Source organism: Miscanthus floridulus, chromosome 8 (genome assembly GCF_019320115.1).
Source record: "Miscanthus floridulus cultivar M001 chromosome 8, ASM1932011v1, whole genome shotgun sequence".
Lineage (NCBI taxonomy): Eukaryota > Viridiplantae > Streptophyta > Magnoliopsida > Poales > Poaceae > Miscanthus > Miscanthus floridulus.
Window position 1 is genome coordinate 210,961,446 of NC_089587.1, and position 21,634 is coordinate 210,983,079.

Here is a 21,634-nt window from a genome sequence, read left to right on the forward strand (position 1 = left end):
TCCATATGAGGAACTGCCGGGTTGCGATATCACGAGGTCACGAGCAGGAAGATCTAGCTAGAGCATCGGAATCGATACCAAGAGTGCAGTCCTAACTCACGAGCCATCGAGTTTGGCCGATAAAGGCAGAAAGAATGGAAGAAATGAGCTGTCTTGGTGAGTGGTCTCCCACAGGGTCGAGTGGTACTCTCACAGAACTTTAGGCATCGTCTTTTTCAGCGTCATTTCCCTTTCTAGATTCAGCAGCAGGCGACTACAGCTCACCGAAAAGTGGTGTACTCGTCTTCGCAGTTACTCTAGCTGAGCTGAGATGACAGATGAGTCTTCAGTTCAGTGTGGTGGCTCGGAATTGTTGAACGGTAAATGCGCTGGCTAAGACTGTCTCCAACACGGAGAGGCAAACCCAAAATACGTCCCATACAGTAGTTTTGCCTACCCAAAACATCCTCCAACAGGTGACCCAAACATGTTACCCATTTTGCCTACGAGCCCAAACGAAACGCAAAAAAGCACCGCCTCTCTCCTCGCTACGTAAATCTCCGATGTGGTCCGCCTGCGCACGCCTCCGCGTCGGAGGAAGCCCAGGCACCGATGCCCTCCTCCTCCTCCCTCTCCCCTCCGAGGCCTGACCCCGCGACTCACCCATGCGAGGGCGCGCGCGAGTGCGCGGCATGGCCGCCGCCGCCGCCCGCGTCGATCGCCGCCGCCACCACTCCGCCGCCGGGCCTGGCTGATGCCGCCACGGCCACCCTGCGCCCGGGCTCGGCCGGATCTGAGGCCCCACGGCGCCCAACCCCTTCCTACCCGCCCGGCGCTGAGGAGGCTCCGCGGGCTCCACCTTCGCCGCCGCCGAAGCCGGGGGCTGCCGTCGCAGCCGCGCCCTTCGGATCCGAAGCTGGGGCGCGGAAGGATGAGGACCGGGGGCCGCCGGCGTGGTTCGCCGCCCTGGTCGCCGTCGGCCTCTACATCGTCGTGCGGTTGAACGTCAAGGCCGCGGCGGGCGAGGTAGGCAGCTCGGCGGCGTCCTCGGCTGTGCCGTCGTCCTCCGCTTCGGGATGGGCCTTCCCCGTCGCTGTTGGAGAGGGATGTTTTACTGGTGCGTGACCTTTTCCTGTGCATGACCTAAAACCGAGAATGGATGTCGTGTTTAGGTCTCCCTCGTTGGAGACAGTCAAAGACCCCGGCCAATGCGAACCCGATATCAGAAAGGTTTTGTTTCAGTAGTGCTGCTTCATGGAGACTGCTACACATGTCAGCACTTTGCGAGCTACGACCTACGACCGATCACTTTTCACCAATCCTATTTACGAATATTTTCACCGTGACCGATAGTATCATTTAACCCGCCGTACCGTGGTCCTCCACGCGCGTGAAGAAGAAGAAGAAGAACAATCCCGATCTCCCATCCCAATCAGGTAATCACAGACAGAGCCAAATCGATGGATCACGCATACCTGTCTGTCATGCAACCAAACCAATCCGGCAAATCCCAGATCCAACCTGTCCCGAACTGGGAGTAAGGCCCCGTTTAGATACAAGCCAAAATCCAAAAATTTTCAAGATTCCCCGTCACATCAAATCTTACGGCACATGCATGGAGCATTAAATATAGATAAAAAGAATAACTAATTGCACAGTTTGCCTGTAATTGACGAGACGAATCTTTTAAGCCTAAATAGTTCATAATTAGACAATTTTTGTCAAATACAAATGAAAGTGCTACGATAACCAAAAGCTAAAAAAATTTCGCATCTAAACGGGGCCTTAAAAAAAATAGCCCTCCTCGCCATCAGAAGCAGACATCAGCACAAAAAAATAAGCAAAACCCCAAAGAAGTGCGGTGCACCACTAACCGGGAACCATCAGAATTCAGAACCCGACGACAAACCACCGACTAGTGCTGAATTGCTGATTGCTGAAGCTGGGCAGGTGAGTTGACATGCCATGCCACCCACGCCGCCACTCCTGGCTGGAAGTGGAAGCAGCCGACGGGCACGGGCACTCGCCATCACCTGCTCGGCACGGTCAGCAGTCGCCGGTCGGCACTCGGCGCCACCAACCAACAAAGTGAAATACTGCCCAGGTTTCGTGCCGGAAAGGATCGGAAACTTCGAATCGCCCTCGCGTTGGTCCAACAACTCCCGCGGCGCGCGTCGGTGAGATCGCGGCAGCGCCGTTCAAAGCTTGAAGTGTTCTGCGAGCGCGGTCACCTGACCTGACGGAACAGCAAAGTACTTGGCGGTGCGTGTTGGACTGTGTAAAACCTTTGGCCGGTTCCGAGTTCGAGGCCTTGTTTAGATCACCTCCAAATTCCAAGTTTTTTCACTTTCTCTTCATCACATCAATTTTTAACCGTTTGCATGGAGCATTAAATGTAGGTAAAAAAAATAACTAATTGCACAGTTTAGTTGGAAATCACGAGATGAATCTTTTGAGCTTAGTTGATCCACAATTGAACAATATTTACCAAATAAAATGAAAGTGCTACTATTTATCGGATTGAAATTTTTTGCAATCTAAATATGGCCTCAGAGTTTCAGACCCTGAGCTGAGGCCTGAGCTTTCAGTTTCAGTACGTCGTTGATATATGCGCTTGCGCGTCGGCGGATTGACATGTATGTACGTTACCGGGTGTGGGGTGACAGACAGTGACACCCGACGACGCCTCGCTGTTTCAGCTGTGCAATTGCGGAGTTTTCCTGGGCCTTGTTTAGATCACATTAAAGTTTCAAGTTTTTTCACTCTCTCTATTACATTAATTTTTAGCCGCTTGCATGGAGTATTAAATGTAGGTAAAAAAATAACTAATTACATAGTTTAGTTGGAAATCACGAAATGAATCTTTTGAGCCTAGTTGGTCCACGATTGAACAATATTTACCAAATAAGACGAAAATGATACTATTCATCAGATTGAAAAAAGTTTCAATCTAAACGAGCCCTTAACCGACAAAGAGAAAAGGGCGAAGCTGCTGCGTTGCAGCGACGGCGACAGGTGCCTGAGGCAGTGTGACTGCTGCTATTCCATCGCTCGCATCGTTCTCGTTCGTTGAAAGATAAGGGTGTGTTTGGTTGGGCTTTTGGTTTTGGTTTTTTTGTCTCAAAAGTCAAAAGTTTAATCAAAGGGGCTGTTTTTGGAGGGTGTTTTTTCAGAAGCAGCTGTTTTTTCGTAGTTTATTTTTGAAAGCTGGTTTGACCCTGCTTTTGGCTTTTGGCTTTCTGCTTTTCGAAATTGGTGGAATAAAAAGCTCTTCCATAGTTGTTTCAAGAGAGATAAAGATAAAAGGTATATTTTATACCTGTTTAACCAAACAACTTTCAGCTTTTCTACAGCTCACAACCCACAGCAGCTTTCTCACAGCTCACAACCCACAACAGCTTTTTCCCACAGCCACATTTCAACCAAACACACCCTAAGCTTGCCTTGCCCGCGGCGTCGAATTCAAGTTCAGAATTCACTGTCCTCGAATGCCCGGCTTGCTGGGTTCAAAAATAGAAGGCACAGTAGTCGACATGAGTGGTCCACGAACCGTATTTGCAGCAAGGTTAAAAACCAAGCTACTAGCTACCTGACGTTCAGATACGTAGATGCACTCAAAATGTTCCCGCAAATTCTAAGCGAGCTCGCGCGCGCACATTCCCACTGGTTCGCACGTCGAAACAACTTGCAACAGGATTTAGACCATCAATGGCCCCTGGAAAATGGAAATCCAATCACCATGGGCGCTCAGACACTGCATCGCAGATGCTGCCCCTTCCGGCACATGCATGGAGTATTAAATGTAAACGAAAAAAAAACTAATTACACAGTTGGGTGAGAAATCACGAGACGAAACTTTTGAACCTAATTAGCCCATAATTAGACACTAATTACTAAATACAAACGAAAGTGCTACAGTTATCAAAATCCAAAAATTTTTGGATCTAGGGCCTTACTTGTGCGCGCAGAGGCTGATCCTAACTCCTGTGCTCGGAGGATCGTGGCCCTAAGCAGGGTTTTCAATTTCGGTATTGCAAAAATTTCGGACACCACCAAAACTACCGAATTTCGCGAAATTCGGCCGAAATTTCGGCGAAATTTTTTTAGAGACTAGCACATGAAGTATGCTTTTTCTAAAAAAACATTTAAATCTAAACAAATATTAGTATGATTTATGACTACACATCTATTGAATACAAAAATATGCAATATAAACAATAAAAAATTGAGTCTAAAGTTATATAACACATGTATTAGTGTATTACAAAATTTCGGATTTTTTCTTTCGGCCACCACCGAAATTACCGAATTTCGCGAAATTTGACCGAAATTTTGACCCTGGGCCCTAAGTTCTGGTACAGCCGCTGGACTGCTCGATCCGATGCTGTAGTCTCTCCCGCCGATGCGGATAATCCCGGCTCCCCTAGTTCCAGACTATCACAGGCACCAGGAGCCGCTTCTCGGCGGGCACTGACCAGCGGGCAATGATTCCGCCCACCTGTTCAGCGCGGCCGGGGACTCCACTCCACCAAGACACGGGCACGGGCACGAGGCCACGAGGCCACGGACTCCCAAGTCCCAACCGAAACGCGCGAGTTATTACGCTTTACGCGCGGACACGGCGGCCACCCGCCCGTGCCGTGAGGCCGTGACCCGAAACGCTCCATTACTCGCGCGGCTTAAAGCTTTTCCTCCCTTTCCTTTCCCCCCTCGCATCGCAGCCAAGCCAACCTCGCCCTGCATCAGATCTCGCCCACCTCGCCACTCCGTCTACCTCCCCGCCAGGATCGCCGTGGAGCTCCCCCACGCTTGACTGACCCCATCCGCGCTTGGACTGGTCGCGAGAGGACGGGGGCGGGGGCGACGCGCCCAGCTACCTACCGGTTCCTTCCTCTGAATTGGCCGCAGCTAGCTGTTCGACCTCGCTGTTCTTGGCCCAGCTGCTCTGCTCTTGTCGAGGGATGGTCCAGTGCTCCTCCAACAAGGCTCCCCGCCGACATTGAGCTACTGTGCCTTACCGCTGCCGATTCGATCGGGGTTGCTCTCTGGATCGTACCGTGGCGGCTGGCCGATGGGCTGCACGGGGTCCAGGCACGCGCTGCGCGGCGGCGTCCGGGGTGGCGGCCGGTCGCCGCACGCGCGGAGCCGCTCCGGCGGCGTTCACCACACCGTCGCGCTCAAGTCCTCCACGCTGGGGTCGCTCAGCCTCGACCGGGACGAGGAGGAGATAATGAAGTGGCGCGACGACGGCGGTGTCGGCGCGGCGAAGACGACGCCGCCGCTGCCGCTGAAGCCGCAGCTGATGCGGCGGCAGAAACAGGTGCCGGGCTCGCCGGCCAAGACGCCGCAGGTCCGCGAGCCCGAGGTGATCAACGTGTGGGAGCTCATGGACGGCCTCGACGACAAGGACGAGGACGGCGACGCCGACGGCGAGGAGCGGCGCGAGAAGTCGGCCCCAGGATCGCCCGAGTTCGATCCGGACGTCATCGCCGCGTTCCGGAAGGCGCTGGATGAGATACCCCCGCCGCCGGACGACCCCCTCGACAACGAGGAGTGTATCAAGAAGCCTGACGGCCCGGGTGGTGGCGGGGGCGGCGACGAGGTGGGCGTCAAGAAGCGTGAGATACAGAGGTTCCCGGGCATCGTGCGCGCGCGGGTCAGCGCGTTCCAGCAGAGGATAGACGCAAAGCTCGCCAAGCTGGCGCCGCCGCAACCGCAGCCACCGGCTCTGCCGCCCCCGCCGGACAGCACCCGGAAGGTGGTGCTGTACCTGACCAGCCTCCGCGGCATCCGCAAGACGTACGAGGACTGCTGGTCCGCCAAGTCCATTCTGCAGAGCTACGGCATGCGCGTCGACGAGCGCGACCTGTCGATGCACTCGGGGTTCAAGGACGAGCTCCACGCCGCGCTGGGCTCCACCGCGGGCAGCAGGCTCCCGCAGGTGTTCGCGGACGGCAGGCACCTGGGCGGCGCCGAGGAGGTCCGCCGGATGCATGAGGCCGGCGAGCTGTCGAAGGCGCTCGAGGCCTGCGAGATGGCGCCCCCACCGAGATCCAGCAGCAAGGGCGCCCTGGAGGCGTGCTCCGGCTGCGGCGGCGTGCGGTTCGTGCCCTGCGAGGAGTGCTCCGGCAGCTGCAAGGTGTTCCTCGAGGAAGTGGGCACCTTCAGGCGGTGCCCCGAGTGCAACGAGAACGGGCTAGTGCGGTGTCCTCTCTGCTCCTTGTGAAAATCTCAGAGCTGCTATGGGTTATGGGATTTTTATTAGTGTGGGTTTGTAAGATTTTGTTGAGGAGTATTTGTCGTTCTAGCTGCGGGTTTGTACAGAAGTTACACGCATGTGTAACTTTATTAGGACTGATGAAGCAACAGATGACCGTATTTATGTTTTGTTGATGACTGGATTTAAATGTGTACAAGCACAAGACATGACAACAGTCCGATGAGATATGCATTGCAATTGCATTTCCCACCTCTTGTCGTTTGCTTCTGGAGCACATTGTGTGATAAGAGTTTTTTTTTTCCTAAGACCCAGTTACAGACGTAGACGCTCACATACACGAGCGCATACTTATCCCTATAAACGCACGTACGTACACCATACCCCTATGAGCATCTTCCTATCCCTATGAGCACCTACGAAAAACACACCCTACTCCTATGAGCATCTTCTTATACCTATGAGCACCTACGAAGAACTGAGTTGGACTCAGACGCGTCATCTACCACTGAAAAAATATCTTAGATCATGGAATAAATCCAGAAAAACACGAGCACCCGTGTCAAGTCGAGAACTTATGCCCTGATCACTTGGCTAATAAGTCATGGCTGAAAGTACTGTTGGACGATTTGTTATGAGAGAAAAATACTATTCGTTAACTGAAAAAATATGGTTTATAAAACAAACGAACATGACATTAAATCCGGATGATCAGGTTCCACCACCAGAAAATCAACGAGCTGAGCGTCGCGTGTAATAAGAGTTTTGCCAATGGAACAATGCGAGCGGCGAACCCTTGATAACGAAACGCGTTTTCTACGGGCCAGTTATGCCACTACTGTTTTTGTGACGCAGTACTCAATCAGGCACGAATTGGTGCCGAAGTAGCTAGCTGCCTTTTTCGGTTGCTGCTGCCTTCCGTGAAACAAAAAAAAGGCCTGATCGGCCCTTTTCCGAGTATGTGCCATCTGAACCAGGGGGATGCGTGAACCGGATGAAGATGCGATGAAGCAGGTGGCCGGTGTTTGTCCCGCATGGATACGCCAGTGCCACGTGCGCGCCGTCTCCGGCAGCGCGTACGACCTACGAACTGGCGAACTGCTACGGAGTCACCAGGATCTGGCCAAGAGCAGCGGAGGCGCGGAGCAGTCGATCTCCGGACATGTCGTCCGTGCTACGAGCACATATCAACTGCCAATGGTTCTGTTTAATTACTCCTTCGTTCCAGAAAAAAAAAAACACAATTATAACTTTAAACTTGGACATGATCTAGACACGATGTGATTCTAACTTTGAACCAGGACATGACGCTCGTGTCCATGTTCAAAACTAGAATTACGTTTTTTTCTAGACGGAGGAAGTAGAACATAGCAGCAGTATTGTACGTATCGTCAACGCTTTCAAGGGCTGGTGCCGAGATGCTCAAACGTACTTGGTGCTCCAAACTTTCTGTTTGGTAGTACGGAGTACTTCGGTGTGTCACAGAATCACGTAGATGGGGCCCTACCAACCTACGAACCAGATAGTTTCTATATTTATTAATTATTAGTTTATCAATTTAGCAAAATGGTAACGTGACACGATAATTAATAGAGGGAGGAGAATATGAGTTTTTAGGCAAATCATGTCTATATGGAAACTAAGATATAACAATAACAATATGTGTAGAAGAGACGGTACTTTATTGGACAAATTTTATTTTCATGCAATGAGAATATGACTTATATGTGTAGTATCTACGTGACTTAACAAGAATGTCATGTCACAAGTTAGGCATACCAAAGTTTCATAGCGCGTGCGTTTAGTTTATTGCCGCAATTATGACGTGCCTTTTTAGCACCTTTTTCCACACACCATAGACTGGTTTTCGGGTCTGTTGGGCTTTGTGACCATAGGTTGTCTAACTAATCTCTAACCCCGCTAAAAGTCTGGCGCCCATTTTGCTGGCCCAACACTTGGCGTCAAAAGTAGTAGCTGAGCACAACAAACAAGCATATTGAAGTGCGGCATGCCAGAGATGCATCAAGAAGCAAACAATGCCAGAAGTGAGTGTGGCACGCAAGAGTTCTGGTTTGGCAAGTTTGGGACATAAACCAAGCAGACCCTTCTTTTTTTTTTGAGGAATCAGGAGGTGCAAGAAGCTCCTACTGCAATTTAATAAATAAAAAAGACATACAAAGAATACACAAATAGAGATATTAAAGAGAGAAAAGGAGAAGAGGGGGTTCTGGAAACAAAGAAAGAGAGGAAGAAGATCAGGTAAATTACAAATGAGACTGAATCCATGATTCTAAGAGAGTGGTGATCCTTGCTTTCGTCCTGTGTAGCAGCATAAGTGCTTCAGCCGTGAGGTTCCTCTTACAGTCATCAACTGAAGCAACCTTGTTTTTTAAGATAACGTCATTCCTCACCATCCAGATGGACCAGCATACAAGAATAAAGATGTCTAAAGCAAAGGGAGCAGACATATAATTTCTCCAATTCTCAACGATATGGAAGATTGAGAGGTTGCCTGCATATGCAAAGTTCAGAGCCCACCAGCAATTCTTGACAAAGTTGCAGTAGAAGAGTAGGTGCATTAGTGTTTCTTCAGTTTGCTATTGATAGAGAACACAGTTGTAATCATCTAGGTGCATTCTTCTCCTTCTCATCATGTTTCTTGTACTTATCCTGTCTTTCATTACTAACCAAAAGAAGACTTTGTGTTTACTTTGGCAAGAAGTTTTCCAAAGCCTTTTGAAGGTGGGATCAACTTGGGTATGTCCTGTGAGCAGTTTGTAGGCTTTGGAGGAAGAGAATTGTGAGGATCCCCATATATAAGTCCAACTATCACTCATGGGAGTGAGGATTATTGAAGAGAATTCAGTTTCTAGCTCTTGCAGCTGTTCAAAGGCTTCCACTGATATTGGCAGGTTAAAAAGATCAGATACTGTGCTTGCAGTGTGTGCTTTACTTAGACTTGTTTTTAGCAAAAGAATGAAGCTCAGGAAATTGAAATTTTCTGACTTGACCATTCCAAAGATCCTCCTAGAGCAAACATGATTTTCCATCAGAGATGATAACTGATGCCATACTCATACTCTTATATTTGTCCAGCAGTTTTAAGATATCACGCCACCAAAAAGATCCTTTTGGGGCAGCAGTGCCTCATTTTGAGTTTGCAGGTTTAGGACCCCCAATCCCCTTTCATCCTTTGGGATACAAACCATTGGCCATGCTGCTTTGGCAACTTTCCTGGTGTTAGCTTCTGCCCCTCTCCAAAGGCAGTGCCTTTCTGGTTGACTACTTTTCTGTGCTATCTATGGTTTGTCTAAAGTTCGGTGTGGTAAACTCCGGTATGAACCAAACATGTCCAATATTGGCATAGGAAAAAAAGAAAATATATGAGATACAACATATGACCCGTATGAAACATAAGAGTTTTAGAGAATTCATTTTAATTTCATAGGAGAACATAGGATTAAAAAATTTCGATATTTCAAACGGGATCTAAATCATCGATGAAGTAATGGTATGTCGGCCTCCCAAGAACGCTGCTACAGCGGTGCAGCCTTGCGGCAGGCATGTTAGTGTGGGTCAGGATACCACGTCGGCACGCCCAGGGTGAAAATGAAATAGGGCCAGGTCCAGGGTGTAGGAGGCCTAAATCGGCTCAACATAGGCCGGTACAAAAAAGCAAGAATGCAACTATTGGATGCAAAATTACTGATTTCTACATGTAATATCTACATGACTTAACATGGATAGAAATAGAAACTACTCCCTGTATCCACAAAAGGATGCAACTACGGGAGCTAAACTTTGATCAAATTTATGTGAATGTTGTTACATTTATGTCTCCAACTAATTTACTACAAAAAAACTATTTTATAAATGATTTAATGATATTTATTTGTATCATAAATATCAGTACGTTTTATATAACTACTGTCAAAATTTAAATCATTTGACACCTCAACAAGTAAGAATTGTACTCCTTCCATTTCAAATTACAATGCTTTTAGGCTTTTATAGATATATTATTTTAGAGTTAAATGCATCAGAGATCCATTAACTTGTGAGGAGGTTTCGGTTAGGTCCATCAACTTTCAAAGTGGTTTTTTGGGTCCATAAACTTTGTATGCCGTATCACTTAGGTCCATACTTCTCCACGTTGGCTTCTCATGCTGATGTAGCATGATGACTAGGCTCAATCAAGCAGCCCTACGCCAATGCATTTTGTCAAATAGACTGCAGGCGCACGAGCAGGCACCGCCGTCGTTGCTGTTGTGGCCATGAGGGCGTGCGAGCAAGTACTGCCGCCGCTGCCACACGGGCACGAAAGCAGGCCCGCCGCGGGCCGCGGCATTGCACCAAGGTAGGCTGGCAGCCGCTCGGCGAGCCTGTTGCCGCTCAGGTCCAGCTCCACTAGCTGGCTGGAGGATCCGCCATCGGGAGCCTCCTGGACGAGCGTAGCGCCCGGGACCGCGACAGACACCGCGTTGCCCATGAGGTCCAGCACCCGCACCACGGGGAGCACGGCCAGCGCCGCGGCGCTCAGCGGCCCAGAGAAGGAGTTGTTGCGCGCCGCGACGGACCAGAGCGACGACGACAGCGTCCCCGGCGCGCCGAGCAGCGAGCCCGACAGCGCGTTGCCGCTCACGTCGAGGTGGACCCGCGAGCGCGTTGTGCTTGAAAGCTCTAATTTGGTTTTGGTGAATTGATAAAACCCTAAGTGTTAACCTAGTTTATCAAGTGATCATGAGATAGGTAGCACATTCCAAGTTGTGAAGTAAATAAAGATCATAACATGATAATGGTGATGCCATGGTGATGATCAAGTGCTTAGACTTGAAAAGAAGAAAGAGAAAAACAAAAGGCTCAAGGCAAAGGTATAAATAATAGGAGCTATTTTGTTTTTGTGATCAAAACACTTAATGAGTGTGATCACATTTAGGATCGATAGCTGTACTATTAAGAGGGGTAAAACTCGTATCAGAATACGGTTATCAAAGTGCTACTAGATGCTCTAACTCATTGCATATGCATTTAGGATCTAGTGGAGTGCTAACACTCTTGAATTTTTTTGTGAAAATATGCTAACACATGTGCACAAGGTGATACACTTGGTGGTTGGCACATTTGAGGAAGGGTGAAGAAGATAGAGGTGAAAATGAGTTAGTCGCGCTGGTCAACGACGAACTCAGCGACCGGACGTGTTGCGGATCGCACACCCGGGACATGTCCGGTGTAATCCTGCAAAGTCGTTGTTTGGTAACAGTTAGTTGATCGAACGCTGGCAGCGTCCGGTCCGGAGTGACCGGGACGCGTTCCGCGTCGGAACTGTGGGTGCGTACTAGACTCGACGAACGCTGCGGGCTCAGCGTCCGGGTTCAAGTTTCTACAGACACGTACGATCGGCCTTCGGTTACCTCTACTAGACCTCAGTCAGATAATACCTGCTCGTGTCGGTCAATTTCTATTTCAGCGTCCGGTATGTGCGTCCGGTCGACAGCAAGTGTGGTGCAGCAACTGCTACTTCTGGTTTGAACTAGACATGTGGCGGTCTAGGAGCGACACGGCACGCGTCCGGTATTCACGAACGGTGCGTTCGGTGCAACTCGAGCAGTGCGTCCGGTCGATGCACAGTCAGCCCAATAATTGAGCCAACGACCTCTATTTCGTGGGGCTTCTATTTAAGCCCCATGACCGGCTCAAGCTCACTCTCTTGGCCATTTGCATTGACATAGCAACCTTGTGAGCTTAGCCAAAGCCCTCCCACTCATCTCCATCATTGATTCATCATCTTTGTGAGATTGGGAGAGAATCCAAGTGCATTGCTTGAGTGTTTGCATCTAGAGGCACTTGGTGTTCGTGTTTCACTAGGGGATTCGCTTGTTACTCTTGGTGGTTGCCTCCACCTAGACGGCTTGGAGCAGCGAGGATCGTCGAGCGGAGGTTGGTGATTGTCTCTCGGCTCCGATCATGGTGATTGTGAGGGGTTCTTGACCTTTCCCTGCGGAGAGCCAAAAGGTACTCTAGTGAATTGCTCGTGGCTTGTGTGATCCTCATCTTGTGTTGGTTGTGCTGTCACCCTATTGAGGGTTTGGCGTGTGATGCCAATTAGCGCGTGAACCTCCAAGTGAGTGAATCGCCACAACGAGGACTAGCTTGCCGGCAAGCAAGTGAACCTCGGTAAAAAATCATTGTGTCATCATTTGATTCCGAGGTGATTGGTCTTCATTGGTATTCATTCTTGTGATTGATTGGTTCATTCCTCGACATGACGGTATAACTATCTTGCTCTCTCTCTCTTTACATTACCGCAAACTAGTTATCAAGCTCTTTAGTGTAGCTAGTTGTGAGAGCTTGTTAGTTTGGTTAGTGTGGCTCTTTAGTTAGCCTTTGAGAGCACACTAACTTAGTGTAGTGCCATAGTCATTGTGTGGTTAGAATCTATAGAAACTAGAATTGTGGTAGGTGGCTTGCATTTTTAGTAGGCTAGCGCAACACTTGCTTCGCCTCATAATTGTCTAACCGGTTTGCTAAGTGTTGTTGTAGAAATTTTTAATAGGCTATTCACCCCCCCTCTAGCCATTAGGACCTTTCAAGTGGTATCAGAGCCGAGGTCATCCGTGATTTGAGGCTTAACAACCTTCGGTGTAAAAATGGCTCAAATCAACAACACCAAGAAGCCACCCCAATTTGATGGCTCAAATTATCCCTATTGGAAAGCTAAGATGACAACTTATATCAAGTCAATCAATAGGAAGGTTTGGAAGGTGGTAGAGACAAAGATTGAGATTGAAGATGAAGAGGCTCCCACCGCCGCCGAAGAAATGCTACTCCAAAATAATGACATTGCTCTTAGTGCCATCCATGATGCTTTGGATGAGAGAACTTTTGAGCAAATCAAGAACATTGAGAGAGCTCATGAGGCATGGAAGAAATTGGAGGAATCATTTGAGGGCACTCAAGCCGTGAAGGGTGCAAAGGCATACATTCTCAAAGAGAAGTTTGCAAGCTTCAAGATGAAGGAGGATGAGAGTGTGCCGGAGATGTTCATAGGCTTCAAGTGCTTGTCAATGATCTCAAAGCACTTGGAGAAGAGGTGAAGGACAAGGACTTCTCCCACAAGTTCTTGAGATGTTTGCCTTCAAGATTTGGCACATTGGTCACTATTCTAGTGAGGAGTGGTTTGGACACCATGACACCAAACCAAGTGTTGGGAGATATAATGACCGATGATACATATAGAGATGATGATGAGAAGGAAGAAAAGAAGGAGAAGAAAGATGAGAAGAAGAAGAGTGTGGCATTCAAGGCCACATCATCCAAGGGCAAGGCAAAGCAAGAAACATCAAGTGAAGATGATGGCTCATGGGATGATGATGATGATGAGAAGATGGCTCTCTTTGTCAAGAGATTTAGCAAGTTCATGATGAAGAAGGGCTACCGTGCTAGAAGGAAGAAATCTTCATCCAAGAACAAGGAAGAGTCAAGAAGGTGCTTCAATTGTGGAAGCAAAGATCATCTTGTTGCTCAATGCCCATACAATAGCGACAAAGATGATGACAAGAAGAACAAGAAGAAGGACAAGAAGGAAAAGAAAGAGAAGAAGGACAAGATGACCTTCAAGAAGAAGAAAGGTGGTTCATATGTGGTCACTTGGGATAGTGATGCTTCCTCAAGTGATGATGATGATAGTGATGATGACAAGGACCACCAAGAAGAAGGCACTTGCAAGCATTGCTATCAATGAGAAGCCTTCTCTCTTCGACACTCCATCATGCTTCATGGCTAAGGCCACTAAGGTACAAATTTGTGATGATGGAAGTGATGAGGAACATGATAATGAAAATGAAAATGATAGTGATAGTGATGATGATGAACCTACTAAGGATGAACTATTTGACATGCTAGAAGATGCTAAAGAACACTTTGGCATTAAGAGAAGGGAATGCAAAAGCTTGCGTAAGGAACTAAAAGCCCTTAAGCAAGCCTTTGATGAGCTCAATGCATCTCATGAGAGGCTAGAGGAAGCCCATGAGAAGCTTGGCAAGGCTCACAAGAAGCTTGAAAAAGCTCATTCCTCTTTGCTTAATGAACAAAATAAAAAGAAGCATGTTGAGACTTGTGATGTAGGCTTAACTTGTGATATAATTGATGAATCATTATCTATGCCTATCATTGTTGCTCCCGCTAACCCTTCTTGTAGTACTTCTACTTCCACCTCATCTAGTAGTGATGGTTTCACTTGTGATGCCTCACTAATGGTTGAGAATGAGACCCTCAAGAAGGAGGTCAATAAGCTCACTCACACCTTGGCTAAGGCCTATGGTGGTGAGGACCGCTTGCTTATGTGCTTGGGTAGCCAAAGAGCTTCTCTCTACAAAGAGGGATTGGGCTATACCCCTAAGAAAGGCAAGGCGGCCTTTGCTCCTCACAAGACTAGTTTTGTGAAGAACAATGGTCGGTTTTGCACTAGTTGCAAGCAAGTTGGTCATGTAGAGCATGAATGCAAGAACAAAAGCAAAAATGCTAATGTATCCTCAATTAAGATTAATTCTTTCTATGTGCTTACTAAGGGTACAAATGGTGTGAAGGCTAAGTTCATTGGTAAACCATGGATGGGCTCAAAGAAGAAAGCCATTTGGGTACCAAAGAGCTTAGTAACTAACCTTCAAGGACCCAAGCAAGTTTGGGTACCTAAAAAGAATTGATCTTCTTTTGTAGGTCAATTACAAAGCCGGAGGAAGGCATTGGGTTCTTGATAGTGGGTGCACTCAACACATGACCGGTGATGCAAGAATGTTCAACTCAATCAACACCAATGACAATGATGGTTATGATAGTATTACATTTGGTGATAATGGCAAAGGCAAGGTCAAAGGGCTTGGTAAGATTGCAATATCCAATGACATGAGCATTTCCAATGTGTTGCTAGTAGAGAGCTTGAACTTTCAACTTGCTATCCGTGGCTCAATTGTGTGATCTTGGATTCAAATGCATATTTGGGGTAGATGATGTAGAGATCATAAGTGTAGATGGCTCTAACTTGATCTTCAAAGGCTTTAGATATGAGAATCTATACTTGGTTGATTTCAATGCTAGTGAAGCTAAATTATCTACATGTTTGTTCACTAAGTCTAGCATGGGTTGGTTATGGCATAGAAGGCTTGGTCATGTTGGAATGAAACAATTGAATAGATTGGTTAAGCATGACTTGGTTAGAGGCTTGAAAGATGTTGTGTTTGAGAAGGATAAGCTTTGTAGCTCTTGTCAAGCCAGCAAACAAGTTGGAAACACCCATCCTAAGAAAAGCATGATGAGCACTAGTAAAGCATTTGAGTTATTGCACATGGATTTGTTTGGGCCAACTCAATACACTAGCATTGGTGGTAACAAATATGGCTTTGTGATAGTGGATGATTATACTAGATACACTATGGGTATTCTTTCTAGTGGACAAAAGTGATGTGTTTGCAACATTCAAATCATTTGTCAAGGGCATTCACAATGAGTTTGAAACAACCATCAAGAGAGTTAGAAGTGACAATGGTAGTGAGTTTAAGAACACTAGAATTGATGAGTTGTGTGATGAATTTGGAATTAGACATCAATTCTCGGCCAAGTACACTCCACAATCAAATGGCCTTGTTGAGAGGAAAAATAGAACACTCATTGATATGGCAAGGTCTATGCTTAGTGAGTACAATGTGAGTCAATCTTTTTAGGGCCGAAGCTATCAACATGGCTTGCTATTGTAGCAACCGCCTCTATTGTCACCCATTGAAAGAGAAGACACCATATGAACTCTTGAATGGTAGAAAGCCCAACATTGCATATTTTTGGGTCTTTGGTTGCAAATGCTATATCTTGAAGAAAGGCACTAGATTGGGCAAGTTTGACAAGAAATGTGATGAAGGATTCCTACTTGGTTATTCCACTACAAGCAAAGCATATAGAGTTTGGAATTTGGATAGTGGTACTCTTGAAGAAGTTCATGATGTTGAATTTGATGAAACCAAGGGTTCACAAGTAGAGAATGAGAACTTGGAAGATGTTAGAGGCATTCAACTTTCAAATGCCATGAAGAACATGGATATTGGTGAATTGAGGCCTAGGCAAGTGAATGATGATGAAGATGATCAAGTGCAAGTGCTCTCTAACTCAAATATGCAAGATGATACAAATCAAGCTAGTACAAGTGGCTCTCATGATAATGAACAAGATCAAGTGGCTAGTACATCATCTCAACCCAATGATCAAGCAAGTGCAAGCAATCAAGTTCCAATACTCCAACCAACAAATATTGCAAGAGATCATCCTTTGGACACTATAATTGGAGATATTTCTAGAGGTGTGCAAACTAGATCAAGATTGACTATCATTTTGTGAGCATTTCTCATTTGTGTCATCCATTGAACCAAAGAAGATAGATGAAGCATTGAAGGATGTTGATTGGGTGAATGCTGTGCATGAAGAATTGAATAACTTCACAAGAAATTAAGTATGGGAATTAGTAGAGAGACCAAAGGGACACAATGTGATTGGAACCAAATGGGTCTTTAGAAACAAGCAAGATCAAGATGGAATAGTAGTAAGGAACAAAGCAAGATTGGTAGCACAAGGCTATACACAAGTTGAAGGTCTTGACTTTGGAGAAACATATGCCCCGGTTGCTAGATTGGAAGCAATTAGAATCTTGCTAGCTTATGCTTGTGCCCACAACTTCAAGCTCTACCAAATGGATGTTAAGAGTGCATTTCTCAATGGTTACATCAATGAAGAAGTATATGTTGAGCAACCTCCCGTTTTGAAGATGACAAAAGCCCGACCATGTGTACAAGTTGAAGAAGGCATTGTATGGCTTGAAGCAAGCACCTAGAGCATGGTATGAGAGATTGAGGGACTTCCTACTCTCTAAAGGGTTCATGATGGGCAACGTTGACACCACTCTTTTCATCAAAAAGATTGGAAAAGATTTATTTGTGTTGCAAATCTATGTTGATGACATCATATTTGGATCAACCAATCAAGACTTTTGTGATGAGTTTGGAAAGATGATGGCTAATGAGTTTGAGATGTCCATGATTGGAGAGTTAAGTTACTTCCTTGGTCTTCAAATCAAGCAATTGAAGAATGGTACATTTGTGAGTCAAGGCAAGTATATCAAGAACATGATCAAGAAGTTTGGCATGAATGATAGTAAAGCCATTAGCATACTCAATGGGAACAAATGGCAACTTGAATAGTGATGCAAGTGGAAATATGGTGGATCAAAAATTGTATCGGTCTATGATTGGAAGCCTACTCTATGTGACCGCATCAAGGCCGGATGTCATGTTTAGTATGTGCATGTGTGCAAGATTTCAAGCCTCACCAAGAGAAAGTCATTTGAAGGCTACAAAGAGAATATTGAGGTACTTGAAGCATACAACAAAGGTTGGTTTGTGGTATCCCAAAGGAGCAAAGTTTGAGCTAGTTGGTTACTCCGACTCGGATTATGCAGGATGCAAGGTTGAAAGGAAGAGCACCTCAGGCACATATCAATTGTTGGGAAGATCACTTATCTCATGGTCATCAAAGAAGCAAAATAGTGTTGCATTATCAACCGCCTAAGCCGAATACATATCCGCCGGTAGTTGTTGTGCACAAGTACTTTGGATGAATGCCACTTTGAATGACTTTGGAATCAAGTTCAAGAAAGTGCCATTGCTATGTGACAATGAGAGTGCAATCAAGTTAACCAACAATCCGGTTCAACATGCAAGAACAAAAGCACATTGATGTCCGCCACCATTTTATAAGAGATCATCAACAAAAAGGGGACATTTGCATTGAGAGTGTAGGCACCGAAGATCAACTTGACGATATATTCACCAAGCCATTGGATGAGAAAAGGTTTTGCAAGCTAAGGAATGAGTTGAACATATTGGATTTCTCAAATATGTGTTGATGCACCCCCCCACTTATATGACATGCCTCTCCTTCGAGCAATCCAAGGTAAAAGTTGATTGGCATGGCATACATCCTTGCTAAGGACATGTTTAGTGCATCTAGTCATTTTTCACATTTAATAGACTCATTCATGAAAATCAAATGAATTTGATGATTGTATGGTACCACTATTGCTTCTATGCTTGACTTGATCTAGTGGTAGCTTATGACATGTTTGTGGGCTTGTAAACCTAGTGTTTGATCTAGAAAATGAGCTCTAAGTGTTTAACTCAACTATGGTACAAGATAACCCTTATTTAGAGGTGTGAAGAAGCTTGTCCTTGGATCAAACCGAGTTAAATATCTTTGGCAAGTATTCTAGATTGAACCAAATTTGGAAAAATGATACTCACCCCATTGATTGACATTGATAATCCTAACCTATCTATACTTTAAGCCTTTGTGGTCATTCATGACAAAGGGGGAGAAGTAGTGTACAAAGATAGTGAAAAGACAACAAAGGGGGAAAGAAATAGAGAATTTGACCTAGGGGAGAGAATATGACAAAGAAAAGGATCAATTAAAATTTTAAGCACACAAGTAGGAGGAGCAAGCTCATGAACTTGTATGGATGCATTTGAATGTGCATTTCATATGTTTGCTTGCATGGCACAAGTTTTAAATTTTCAATATCCATGCTTGTGTGGTGTATGCTAGTTGTAGGTTTGAATGATGAAATAAAAATCTAGCATGCATAAGTTTATCTAGTGATTTCATTTACAAGTGTTTTCTAAGTGATATCGAGCTAACCATGGTGCTAAGGATGGTATAATGGTGCACTCCGATTGGTATCACGCTTCAAAGGTCCATCTTTCATACCTTAGCATCATTTGGTAGACATTGTCTCCTATATTTTCTATCTAAGCATATGTGCAAGCTTAATCCAAACTCTTAGCACATATGTAGGGGGAGCAATTGCTACCATATGGAGTTCATGAAACTTGTCCATATCCTTTTACACATAGTAAATATGCTTGGACAAGCAACATGGATTAAATTGAATTTCAATTCATATCTTTGTGAAAGGGTTGTCATCAATTACCAAAAAGGGGGAGATTGAAAGCTCTAGTTTGGTTTTGGTGAATTGATGAAACCCTAAGTGCTAACCTAGTTTATCAAGTGATCATGAGATAGGTAGCACATTCCAAGTGGTGAAGCAAATGAAGATCATAACATGATGATGGTGATGCCATGGTGATGATCAAGTGCTTAGACTTGAAAAGAAGAAAGTGAAAAATAAAAGGCTCAAGGCAAAGGTATAAATGATAGGAGCTATTTTGTTTTGGTGATCAAGACACTTAGTGAGTGTGATCACATTTAGGATCGATAGCCGTACTATTAAGAGGGGTGAAACTCATATCGGAATACGGTTATCAAAGTGCTACTAGATGCTCTAACTCATTGCATATGCATTTAGGATCTAGTGGAGTGCTAACACTCTTGAAAATGTTTGTGAAAATATACTAACACATGTGCATAAGGTGATACACTTGGTGGTTGGCATATTTGAGGAAGGGTGAAGAAGATAGAGGTGAAAAGGAGTTAGTCGCGTTGATCACAGAGTGACAGGACGTGTCCGGTATAGTGATCGGACACGTCCGGTATTAACGACGAACTCAGCGACCGGATGCATCCGGTGTGAATCTGCAAAGTCGTTGTTCGGTAAAGCATTTGATCGGACGCTGGCAGCGGCCAGTCCGAAGTGACCGAATGCGTTCGGTCGACCGTGGGTGCTTACTGGACTCAACCGAACACTGAGGCTCAGCGTCCAATCAGTTTCTAACAGACGCGTCCGATCGGCCTCGGTTACTTTCTGGACTCGGCCGGACACTATTGCTCTACGCCCGGTCATTTCTATTTCAGCGTTCGGTCGACAGCAAGTGTGGGCAGCAATGGCTACTTTGGTTTGAACTAGACATGTGGTGGTCTGGGAGCAACCGGACGCGTCTAGTATTCACGAACGGTGCGTCCGGTGCACTCGAGTAGTGCGTCCGGTCGATGCGTAGTTAGCCCAATAATTGAGCCAATGGCTCTATTTCGTGGGGGCTTCTATTTAAGCACCATGGCCGGCTCAAGCTTACTCTCTTGGCCATTTGCATTGACATAGCAACATTATGAGCTTAGCCAAAGCCCTCCCACTCATCTCCATCATTGATTCATCATCTTTGTGAGATTGGGAGAGAATCCAAGTGCATTGCCTGAGTGTTTGCAACTAGAGGCACTTGGTGTTCGTGTTTCGCTGCGGGATTCACTTGTTACTCTTGGTGGTTGCTGCCACCTAGACGGCTTGGAGCATCGAGGATCGTCGAGCGGAGGTTGGTGATTGTCTCCGGCTCCGATCGTGGTGATTCTGAGGGGTTCTTGACCTTTCCCCGGCGAAGAGCCAAAAGGTACTCTAGTGAATTGCTCGTGGCTTGTGTGATCCTTATCTTGTGTTGGTTGTGCAGCACCCTATTGAGGGTTTGGCGTGTGATGCCAATTAGCGCGTGAACCTCCAAGTGAGTGAATCGCCACAACGAGGACTAGCTTGCTGGCAAGCAAGTGAACCTCGGTAAAAAATCATTGTGTCATCATTTGATTCCGAGGTGATTGGTCTTCATTGGTTTTCATTCTTGTAATTGATTGATTCATTCCTCGACACGGTGGTATAACTATCTTGCTCTCTCTCTCTTTACATTACCGCAAACTAGTTATGAAGCTCTTTAGTGTAGTTAGTTGTGAGAGATTGTTAGTTTGGTTAGTGTGGCTCTTTAGTTAGCCTTTTAGAGCACACTAACTTAGTGTAGTGCCATAGTCATTGTGTAGTTAGAATCTATAGAAACTAGAATTATGGTAGGTGGCTTGCATTTTTAGTAGGCTAGCGCAACACTTGCTTCGCCTTATAATTGTCTATCCGGTGTGCTAAGTGTTGTTGTAGAAATTTTAATAGGCTATTCACCCCCCCCCTCTAGCCATTAGGACCTTTCAGTGCTGCAGCTCGAGTCGCGTCAGGGCGCCCAAGAGCGCCAGCTATGGCGGTACCCCGCCGGAGAAGCCATTGCAGGAGAGGTAGAGCTCTTGCAACACGGAGAAGGCGGTGAACAGGGACCCCCGGGATGGCGCCAGAGAAGGCGTTGCCGGAGAGGTCAAGGATGCGGAGGCTTGGCGGTAGCACGGAGGCGGTAGCTACGGGGCCCGTGAGGTCCACGCGGTGGCGGTGACGCGTGGTCGGGGCCATGGCTGCGGGCAGAGCACGGCTGCCCGGGCGCGCACGCCCATGGCAGTGGCGGGGCGCCGGCACCGGCGAAGAGCGTGGCACCCACTGTTCCGCAAGGCCGTCGCGTACGAACCCAAAGCAGGGGTGGCGAGCAGGCGCGTGTGGGTGAGCACTGAGCAGCCGTGTGAGCGGGCACGTGCGCGTGCAGGGTCGCGCGAGGAGGACGCCGGCCGGCCTCGCTCTCGACCGCTAGCGACCGG

The 21,634-nt window shown here is 46.6% G+C and overlaps 2 protein-coding genes and 1 pseudogene across 2 annotated transcripts; 2 read left to right on the forward strand and 1 right to left on the reverse strand.

Annotated features, from left to right (window-relative positions):
- Positions 1–591: 591 nt before the first annotated feature.
- LOC136470580 (classical arabinogalactan protein 4-like) lies at positions 592–1,104 on the forward strand. The gene has a single exon (XM_066468379.1). It carries the CDS (start codon positions 592–594, stop codon positions 1,102–1,104), a length of 513 nt encoding a protein of 170 aa, XP_066324476.1.
- Positions 1,105–4,332: 3,228 nt separating this feature from the next.
- Positions 4,333–6,438, forward strand: LOC136474813 (uncharacterized protein At3g28850-like). Its single transcript, XM_066472378.1, has one exon. The coding sequence runs from the start codon at positions 5,051–5,053 to the stop codon at positions 6,203–6,205; it is 1,155 nt and encodes a 384-aa protein (XP_066328475.1). The 5' UTR covers positions 4,333–5,050; the 3' UTR covers positions 6,206–6,438.
- A 3,947-nt stretch (positions 6,439–10,385) lies between these two features.
- Positions 10,386–21,395, reverse strand: LOC136470581 (probable inactive leucine-rich repeat receptor kinase XIAO; annotated as a pseudogene).
- Between the last annotated feature and the right edge of the window lie 239 nt (positions 21,396–21,634).

What these genes read in the sequence shown, in the direction of transcription:
- LOC136470580 (XM_066468379.1), top strand. Translation starts at nt 592, where the DNA reads ATGCCCTCCTCCTCCTCCCTCTCCCCTCCGAGGCCTGACCCCGCGACT.
- LOC136474813 (XM_066472378.1), top strand. Translation starts at nt 5,051, where the DNA reads ATGGGCTGCACGGGGTCCAGGCACGCGCTGCGCGGCGGCGTCCGGGGT.